At 51.1% G+C, this 10,329-nt stretch overlaps 2 protein-coding genes across 2 annotated transcripts in view; one reads left to right on the forward strand and one right to left on the reverse strand.

The window, feature by feature from the left end:
* Positions 1-10,329, reverse strand: part of LOC135975968 (glucose 1,6-bisphosphate synthase-like) — a 316,498-nt gene that overhangs the window by 98,317 nt on the left and 207,852 nt on the right. The gene's annotated exons all lie outside the window — the stretch shown is intronic.
* On the forward strand, positions 829-9,359 carry LOC135976044 (maestro heat-like repeat-containing protein family member 7). The gene is made up of 6 exons (XM_065570409.1): positions 829-987; positions 3,434-3,563; positions 6,831-7,006; positions 7,567-7,704; positions 7,875-7,992; positions 9,132-9,359. The coding sequence occupies exons 1-6, from the start codon at positions 896-898 to the stop codon at positions 9,357-9,359; spliced, it is 882 nt and encodes a 293-aa protein (XP_065426481.1). The 5' UTR covers positions 829-895.

Here is a 10,329-nt window from a genome sequence, read left to right on the forward strand (position 1 = left end):
CTGAAAACATCCACTCAGTGTGCAATGGCAGTCAAAAAGGCTACCAGAATGTTAGGAAGCATTAGGAAAGGGATAGATAATAAGACAGAAAATATCATATTGCCTGTGTATAAATCCATGGGATGCCCACACCTATAAATTCATGAATGGTGTGGAGAAAGTAAATAGGGAAATTTTATTTATCCTTTCACACACACACACAGACACAGACACAGACACAGACACACACACACAAACCTGGGTTAATACAAACCTAAGGAAATATTTCTTCACACAACACAACTCGTAACTTATTGCCAGGGGATGTCGTGAAGGCCAAAAGTATAACCAGATTCAAAAAAGAATTAGAGAAGTTCCTGGAGGACAGGTCCATCAATGGCTATTAGCCAAGGTGGTCAGGGGTGCAACACCATGCACAGGGTGTCCCTACGCCTTCTGATTGAAACTGGGACTGGGTGACAGGGGATGGATCACTCGATAAATTGCCCTGTTCTGTTCATTTCTTCTGAAGCATCTGGCACCATCAGAAGACAGGATACTGGGCTAGATGGACAATTGGTCTGACCCAGTATGGCCATTCTTATGTTACCCCTGTATTGTGCCTAGATAGGACTCATCTCCTTTGAGCCATTGATATGTGGTCTTTGCGACAATGCACCTTGTAAGGCTCTGAAATGAGCCCTGCCAATAGTATAGGAAATTGTGACTTTTAGGCAAAACCTAGAGGCTAACTCTGATTCTCCAGGGATGCTGAGGTTCCCTCTTGCCCCAGCTGCAGGATGGGATGAGAGTCTTGTCCCGTCTCATCTGGTTCCCTCTCTCTCAGGCAGCAGACCTTGTGGCTGGGGTTTGCGGCCGGTTGGATTCAGTCCAGCAGCCCAGCTCCAGGACCCTGATGAAGAAGTTAGTGGCCCTGCTGGCTGGCGAGGCGGAGCATCTGGACACAGTGATCTCATGCCTTCTGGACTACTCCTTCCCTACAGACAGGTACGAAATGCCTCCACTCTTCAGGCCTCGCGTGAACCTCACCACTGAGCACATTGTTTGGTCTTACTAAGGCAAAGTATAAAGCACTGACTGTTGAGGACTGAATCTCCCCCCTCTACATGGGGCAAATTACCTGCCCTCTCCTCCTCATGGCTCTTCTCTTTTCAGCCACAAACCACAGCGAGCGAAATCCGCCTGTCAGAGATTCCTCTCCCCTATTCCCCGAATGTGTCTCCCCATGTGCAAGGCAGGAGCTCTCATTCCCAGTCCCCCTCTCCCGGCCCCTGGGACTTGTTAGAGATCTGCCTGTGGGAGGGGTTCTCAAAAGCACAGTCCCCCGCACCTACGGTCAGTGCTCATGGGTCCTGGAGCAGGGGGTGGATTTAAGTCTGTGTTCTTGAGTTCACTATCCCTTTGCTACTCCGGCTGGCAAGCGCAGAGCTCATTCCGCCGTTCTCCTTCATCTGAACGTACAGATAGTGATCCTAGGTGGAACGTTTGCTGTCTGAAGCACATTTGTGTTTGGGCAGGTAAAGTTGAGCAACAGTGATTACACAAAGCGTGGTTTTATGATGGATGATCCCAAGCGGTGAGTTCCAAAAACAATCCACATCAGCAGGGCCGTCTCCAGGCACCAGCAAAACAAGCAGGTGCTTGGGGCGGCACATTTCTAGGGGCGGCATTCTGGAACAGGCCATCATAGGTGCTGACTCCGGGGCATGGGGAAAAAGTGCCCCCGCCACCCCAGCTCGCCGCCCCAGCTCGCCTCCGCTCCGCCTCCACCTGCTTCCCTGAGCGCGCCGCCGCCGCTCCGCTTCTCCCCCCCCCCCAAGGCTTGCTGCGCGCGAAACAGCTGTTTCGTGCAGCAAGTCTGGGAGGGAGGAGAAGCCGAGCAGCAGGGCGCTCGGGGAAGGTGGCGGTGGTGGAGTGGAGGTGAGCTGGAGAGGGGAGGAGTTCCTCTACCCCCCGTTACTTCCTGTGCCCCCCCCACCCTAGCTCACCTCCGCTCCGCCGGCTCCCCTGAATGCGCCGCCGCTCTGCTTCTCCCCCCTCCCTCCCAGGCTTACTGCACGCTCGGGGGAGGTGGCGGTGGTGGAGTGGAGGTGAGCTGGAGTGGGGAGCAGTTCCTCTACCCCCGTTACTTCCTGCGCCCCCCCCACCCTAGCTCACCTCCTCTCCGTCTGCTCCCCTGAACGCACTGCCGCTCTGCTTCTCCCCCCTCCCTCCCAGGCTTGCCACGTGCGAAACAGCTGTTTTGCGCAGCAAGGCTGGGAGGGAGGGAGGAGAAGCTGAGCGGGGGGCGCTCAGGGGAGGTGGAGGTGAGCTGGAGCGGGGAGTGGTTCCTCTACCCCCCGTTACTTCCTGCGCCCCCCGACCCTAGCTCACCTCCGCCTCGCCTGCTCCCCTGAACGCGCCGCTGCTCCGCTTCTCCCCCCTCCTTCACCTGAGAGGAAGGGGGGAGAAGCAGAGCGGCAGCGCACCCGGGGGAGCAGGCGGAGCGGAGATGAGCTGGGGCAGGAGGTCACGGGGGCCCCCAGGAAGCAATGAGGGGGGGGAAATGTGGCACGCCCGGGGGAGGAGGCAGGGCTGGGGATTTGGAGAAGGGGTTTGGAAGGGGTGGAGTTGGGACGGGGCCGGGGGAGGGGGGCATGAAAAAAAAAGTGGGGGCAGCCAAAAATTTTTTTGCTTGGGGCAGCAAAAATCCTAGAGCCAGCCCTGCATATCAGAGGACTCCACTGAAACCCTCCCTCACACAGTTGTTGGCTGAGCGCTGCGGAGATCTGAGCCACGCTGCTGCATGCCCGCTCCCTTTTTTTTAAAGGGAATTTAATGCTGGTGAAAGGTGCCCCATTGACACCTTTGGACAATGAAGATCTCAGCTGCAGCCCAGGAAGTGACGATGAAGCTTCCGCCACACTGCCCCTAACAACACTCTGAGCTCATAGCTGGAGGGGCTGCCGACTAGGCAAGAAAGGCTCATTCAGCCTCCATGTCCCGTTCAATCCCTGAACCTACCAACAAGGGCCAAGTATGGTGGTTGACTCTGTAATGTGGACAGCGTGCACTGGGCACTGGTCCGAGACCCTTAGTTCATTTCATATAGGACATCTGCTGCCAGAGAAGCTGTATTAGCCATTAGCCATCAGCCTCTCGGTATTAGCCATCAGCCAGTAACAGGTCGTGACCAATTGAGGCCAGATTCACACTGGCAGCCTTGAGCTGAAATGCTCCATATCCTGTGCCACTGATTCTCAATCTGAGGTCCATGGAGTCCTTGTTCATGCTCCACATTGAATTGCACAAGCTCTGGGGACTGGACTGCTGGGCAGGGCGTTGGCTCCACAGGAGGATTTCTCTTACAAAGAGGTTACATTGGTGAAGAGGTTTAATAGCTTTTCTCCTAAGCCATCCAGTCCTTCATGTTGCCGTATTTCTGAATTTCTAGCAATTCGGCCGAGCTGTGGCAGTTCCTATCTGCTGACCCGGCCCTCGGAGGACAGGTGATGGAGAACCTGGTTGTGAAGCTGCAGAGTCACCACAGCTCTGAGCACCAAGCCTCTCACACGTCTGCTGCCGTAAGTCACTGTTCGAACATCCATAGCCCCATACAGTTAAATCTATCCTATGTCTCGGTCACAGGGCACACTCACCGCCAACGCGCCTCCTCATGCCAGGACATGATGTTGCAGGGCTTATTCCACACTGGTGTCCCCTTGTCCAGCCTCCTGGTTCTGCAACACTCCGCAGGTTCCATGGTCTGGCCCTCTGGCCACGTCACCTCTTCCAGGGTTAACAGAAAAGTCCAATATGGGAAAACCCAACATGTAGTGGCCTCTGTGCCAGGCCCTCAGCCCCCATCTGAGCCTCATCATTCTTTGTCTCTTAGTCCTGAGGTCGGTACTTTGCCTCTTGCTTGGGAACCTAGACCTGACCTCTGCTCGGGGTTCCAGCCCACGGACCCCATGAGAGGCTGCTAAGGACTGTTCCTTCAATCCCTCACCACTTCCCTGAGCTGCTCCTCCCTTTTCCCTGCTTGTTAGCAACTCCCATGGGTCTGCAGCTTCTGCTTTTCCCGCCCTGGATTTGTGGCTCCTTGTGACTTCTTCCCACCCAAATTCTGAGGAGCTTCCTCAAAGCTGTTCCCAGCCTCCCTGGCAGCAGCTGGGCTGTGTTTCAAACAGTCCTTCTGGTTTCCCTCCATAAGGCAGGATTCTCCACCCCCTAGCCTTCCTCCTGGAGGTGGCATTTACTTCAGGCAGTCCCTCCACCTCTCCTGCAGGCAGGACTCCCCCAGTCTCCTCCTTTATGCTGGGTTGTAAGTTAGCCAACTGTGGGGCCTTAGCCAGATTCTCCTGGTGGCCCTTTTTCCCCAGTCAGTCCTCAGGCTCAGAGGGTTCAGGCATAGGTGCTGGAATTAGGGGAATGGGGGTGCTGTAGCACCCCCTGGCTTGAAGCAGTTTCCATCATATACAGGGTTTACAGTTTGGTTCAATGGCTCTCAGCACCCCCACTACACAACGTGTTCCAGCACCCCTGGGTTCAGCCTTCTCCTGCTGGTGTTTTCTCTGCTAGGAGGGAGGAGGCAGCATGTATGCTGATCCCCTTCCTAAAGCTCATCCCAATTCACTGGGAGGGAGGGGAGTCCTGGCCCTCCCATTTTGCAAGGCTCCTGGTCCCAGGTCCTTACAGAAACATAACAGGAGTTCCTCCTGAACACGACTTATTCCTTGGACCACTTCTTCCCTACCAGTATTTCCCAGCTCCTTACCTATATCAGACATCTCAAAATCTGACAGGGCCACGCCACATGACAAGGGTGGGCTGACCCCTAGCACCGCTACCTTTACAGGAACAGACTATCCCCTCCGTTTTGGGGCTACTCCATAATGTCCTGACAAACCCTTGGGGGAGGGTTCCATTCATCGCATCCATGTTGGAGCTCTGAGAAACCCCTGTGACGCTGTCTGCCCTGGTGCAGCTCAGGATAGGGTTGCAGGCTAATTCACTCAGATGCTAATAGAAATCAAAGGAGTGTCAAAAGCTATTGTAGTGTAATCAGGCAGTTCACCTGTGTGTTTGTTTAGTTCAAAGGAAAAGTTAAAGGAAACACTTATCTTTATAACCTGTTGTTTGCTATTGTATTGTGTATATCCCTGTAATTAGTTAACCCTAGATCAAAAGTGTGCGTTGGTGTTAAAAGATGAGAATGAACTTGATGTGTAAAGTTTATGAAAACTAATGAAGGATTTTTGTTTGCTATTCCATTATATTGGCATCGTGTATATCCCTGTAATTAAATTACCATCAAACACCATTGGAGACTTGGAATTGTAAATGAAGAAGACTGCTAACTTCAAAGCAAGGGCTACTGTGTTTGACAACGGGAATTCACAGACTAAGTCTGAATTTCCTACTCATCAAAACCCACTTGGGTAAAGACACTGTTCAGATTGGTTTCTGGAAAAGCTATAAAATAGATGTCAAGGAATGATCCTGTATCTCTGACTGTTTGGACTCTTACAGGGAAGATGCCAAATGCAAAATGGAGATCCCCAGAAAGATCTGGGTTCCTGAAAAGACTTTTAGGAAACCAAGAGATTACTACATCTCCGCTATCATTTGGGATTTACAAATTTTGACTCACCTGTTAATGTATTTTACCTGCTTTAACCTCTCAATAACTCTCATTTATTTTTCCTAGCTAATAAATCTTTAGTTAGTTTACTAGAGAATTGGCTGCCAGTGTTGTTTTTGGTGTGAGATCCAGAGTACCAATTGACCTAGGGTAAGTGTTTGACCCTTTGGGGTTGGAAGTAACCTGATGTGGTGTGATTTTTGGTTTTAATAACTTTTAATCACAAAGTTCAGTTTGTCTGGGTGGCAAGGAATGTCTAAGGGGACTGTCTGTGGTAAGACTGTCCTTGGTAAAACTGGTACTGTAATCCAGGAATGCACAATTGTTACTGGCTTTGTGAAATCCAATTATAGAATATACTACTAGTTTGGGGTGCCTGCCCTGTTTTATGGCAGTCTGATCTAAGATTGGCACTCACAGTTGTGAACCACTCCAGAAAGCGTGACAATTGGCGTAGTCAGCACAGGAGTCACATGCCACAGGTCAATTGGGCTTAAAGATCATAACCCAACACTATTTAAAGTTTAAATTTGATATGGAGAGTTTTAAGGGTTAAAGATGAGTTACAATGGGTGAATCACAATCCTATGAGAGTCTTGACTCAAAAGAACTTGAAAAAGTATGTAAAGAAAGGGGGCTATCTGTTAAGAAGAAAGCCGCAGAACACGAACTGAGAGATTTGCTCATGGACTTTGACCAAAAAGCAGGGTCTCAGCCCCCCTATACCCCAGATGCAGAAGAAAAGGCCCCTCTGAGGCACTTGGAAGCCAAGAAACAATGCAAGCATGAAAGAATGACGGTGGAAGTCCAAATGAGGGAGAAGAAAGATGCCGAGGAAGCTGATGAAAGAGCCACTCTTCTCTTCATTAATTTATTCTCTCCCATTCTTAGTCCCATGAGGCATTACCCCCACCCCAAGCATGCTGTCTCTGCAGCCCCTGCAGGTCAGGAAGCTCTGCGAGATCTGAAATCAAAGCTAGGTCCCCTGTGTGGCAATGCAGCCTAGTGTCACCAGACTCCACAAGGCAAAGCCTTCAACCTGCCAGTGCCCGGCTTCCCCCGCCCTGCTGCTCAGGGCAGTTTAACTCCGTTCGTTTCTCCATGAATCAGGGGAGTTTCATAGCACATAAGCAGGAAGTCCTGAGAACTGACGCAGGAGGGAGTAGGATTTCCAAGTAAGCTTGTGTCTGTCTTGTTCCCTCTTCAGGCCACATGCGCCCTCTATGAGATGATCTCGGTGAGCAAGTCCAGAGATGCCACAACCCGCCTCTATCCTCAGCTGCTAATGGCTCTTCTTGTCGAAATCCATTTCAGCCTGGGACAGAGCATACCAGGGGATAAAGTCTCTGGAAGGGAAAGCAGCCGGCAGAGCCTCCACACCAGGTACTGCGCCTCCTGGAAAGTCAACGGTCTAATTACATGGACAGTCATAGAGAAGTCATAGTTCTCTTCTCCAGCTCTCATGTGGCCCCTGCAGGTTTTCCATAACTCTCTAATTCTGAGGGAGTTAGCAGGCATGGCTTAGGTTGCAAGGGTGTCTCTCAGTGGTAAATGACATACCGACCAATGCACTGCAGAGGAAGTAGAAAGACAATCCCAGCAGCTATGGGGAGAAATTAGTGGGAGCCAATTTGTCAGTGTGTCAAAGGAATGTGGGTCCGACACTGAAGGGCTGAAGTTCTCCTGTTCTGTGACATTGACATGCCCTAGTGCTGATGTGCAATTGTCTGTAGGATTTGCTCAGAACTCTTTCTCTTTCTTCATATTATTAAATTGTATTACTATAGTGCCTAGGAACCCCAGTCACGAACCTATGCCTTCCTAAGCTCTATTTAAACCATTGGTGTGTCTTTCCACACACAAGTGAATCCGTCACTCCCTGACAGACCTACCGTGAGGGGGCTCCTGGCACTCAGTCACGCTGGTGTGTTGTTTGAATCTAGCTCTGCAGTGGAGGCTATAAAGATGCTGCTTCTCTGTGTTGGCTGCCATTCCGAGCTGACTGTTATGGAGAAGGAGCAAGGCTGGATCCTCCTACAAAGCCCCCAAGATCACCTCCGTGGGGTGAGCCTGCTGGCCAGGTAATACACAAGCGTTTTCCATGCAATCAGTCCTGCTAGTGGGGGCAATTCCAGAATGAAACAGTCCTCACTTCTGGGCTGCCATGTGGCCCCAAGCTGACCCCTCACCCCCTTGTTGCAGAATGTGCTTCTTCCCTTACTAACAAAGGTATTTCTGCTTTGTGTCACAGAGCCACGGTGCACTATGCTTGCCCTGAGACCACAAGGATGCTGCTGGACCTAGTGATCCCGCTCCTCGACAGAGGTGATAAGAAACACAGGCTGACCATGATGGCCTTCTTTGTAGAAGTAAGTTTCATTAGCTGATGAGAGCAATTGGGTCTTGTGTCCTAGATTAGTGAGCAACTCCTCAAATCAAACTTTTGAGACTCATTATTGTGCTACATAAACGATGAGCTTTATTGGTCATGTCCACATTGCCAGGTGTCCATGCAGCACTGACTAGGCTCCCCCAGTCCTGTCCCAGCACGCTCAGTGTAAAATCTGAGATGGATCCTTTAGGGGATCATTGGTTGCTCCAAAGTTGTAATCAGGAGCCTGATGGGAATATCCAAGAAACTAAGGTTCTGTAGAACAGCATCAGCCTGGACTCTCCCGAAGGGCAGCTGGGTCTCCTGTCGGCATCAGCCTTTCTGCAGGTCCATGAAAGGTTCCTCCCTGCGAAGTCACTAAGGAAAAGCAAAGAGGGGCCTTGAGAGGTATGGGTATGGAGGAGAGAGGATCATGGTAAAAGCTCCCCCAGATGCAGGATCATTAGCTCTGAATGTGGTGAGCAATCTTTAACCTTCTCTATTGGATGGGTTAGTTAGAGGCACATCACCAGGAATGAGGTGGCTCTATAGTCCATCGCTAGGTTGTCCTCCCAAATTTCCACGGTTTCTGTCTGGCTAGTTCCTATTGACAGTTTTCAGGGATTGTCTCCTCATCTAACTCATTAAGGGATGGGGTTTAATTCTCTCCTCACCAGGAGTCCAATCCTGGGCCCATTGAGATCAATGGCAAAACTTCCACTGACTTCAGTGGGGTCAGGATTTCAACTCAGGGGTTTGATTTCTCAGTCCCAGCTTTCGCGTTATCTCAGAGCAGCTTGTTCTGCTTCACAGGGTCACCACGAGGGGTTCGGCTGCTCTTGGCAAACCCCCAGATGCACAAGAGTCCGCCATACAAATGGTCACTGAACATTTTGTTGCCCTACATGTTCTCCTGGAGGGTAGAGCAGCTCTGCTAACGCCTATGGCTGAGTCTAGTGCTAATGGCCAGTCAAAGCCCCAGGAAGTCAGTGGGAGGACTGGGTGTCACACACAAAGTGGGGCTGATGTATAGCAATGGACGGTACAACATGTAGGTTACGATGCCTCTCCACAGAACCGACACACAAAGTTTTCCGGTAAGCACCCTGCTGCTGATTCACTCTGTGTTGTTTTCAGCTTCTGCGTTACAAAGAGGCCAAGAAGCTCCCACATCCAGACACTTTGGACCGTCTCGAGGAGTGGACAAAACACCCCAGCCCAGTTTTCCGTTCACTTGGTCTAAGAGGACTCGGCATCCTGGCAACCCAACCAGGGAAGGTGAGAGCCCAAGCTTGGTTAACTGGGAATGTTTTTAGGAGCGTATCAAAAGGAGCAACTAGAATGGAAACTGTGTACCAGCCTTAACTATGGAGATTGCTGCCAGCATCTGCTATAATAATGAGTAGCACGTAGAAAAGAGAGAAAAGCCCCGAAGCAAACCACAGCTTTGCGCACCCTACACCAGAACGACCCGGGACAGGGTTAGGATTCACTGATTGCCTCGTCAGGCATCCCCATCGATTCTAAAGCACCACGCCTCCGACTGTGGAGACGGAGCTTCTCTCTGACTTGGTGCCACGGGGTAGAATAAACACAGCCCTGGCACTGTGGCGTGTACTCACTGGAGGGCTGGGAGATCTGATGAGCCCCTCCCCCCCCCCCCGTGTGTGTGTGTAGGTGGAACAAGTCAAGGCCCTGCTGCCTGCCATCCTTTGGGGCTCGGATGAGATGGATGATGGGAGTATTCTGGAGGCCATCTCAGCTGTTCAGAACCTTCTGCAGAGCCTGGATGGGAGTGAGCGCACCAGCGTGGCCAGGAAGCTAATCCCCTTACTCGATGCTGTAAGTCAGGGGCTCTTGACCTGCCCATCCCCAGCCAGGCAGTGTTGTGACTCTGGAGTCATAGTGGTGGCATATCTGACCTGATCAGTTCCGAGCCATTGCCTGGGCCTCAGACATTGGTGACACCTTGGTCTCTCGTGTTCTCTGTGTGTGGCATGCAACCGTTTGGTTTCCTGAGGACTGATATGCTTTAATCTAACTCAAGTTAACATGCTCAATGTAGTGGTCATGGGGTGAAATGTAATGTCCTGTGCTTTGGAGTCTAGATGAATGAATGGCCCTTAAATGCTATGAAACTATGAAAGTGTTGAACCCATTAAAGAAACCCTCCAAAGAGCCCTTCACTGTGGATGGAGTCAGCACATACAGAAGGCCTCCAGGGAAATTTAGGAACCACTGTCCTAACTTGTGTTGTCTGCCCCTCCACCCAAACCTTTCTGCAAATGGGTGTCCTCTTGGTGGGCAGACCATGAACTTATTAGTCAGACTGGCC

This window comes from Chrysemys picta, chromosome 16 (genome assembly GCF_011386835.1).
Source record: "Chrysemys picta bellii isolate R12L10 chromosome 16, ASM1138683v2, whole genome shotgun sequence".
Lineage (NCBI taxonomy): Eukaryota > Metazoa > Chordata > Testudines > Emydidae > Chrysemys > Chrysemys picta.

Coding starts and splice junctions, on each gene's coding strand:
- LOC135976044 (XM_065570409.1), top strand. CDS start 896: ATGAAGAAGTTAGTGGCCCTGCTGGCTGGCGAGGCGGAGCATCTGGAC. Junction 3,564..6,830: donor CCTCTCACACGTCTGCTGCC/GTAAGTCACTGT, acceptor TTCCCTCTTCAG/GCCACATGCGCCCTCTATGA. Junction 7,993..9,131: donor TGATGGCCTTCTTTGTAGAA/GTAAGTTTCATT, acceptor TGTTGTTTTCAG/CTTCTGCGTTACAAAGAGGC.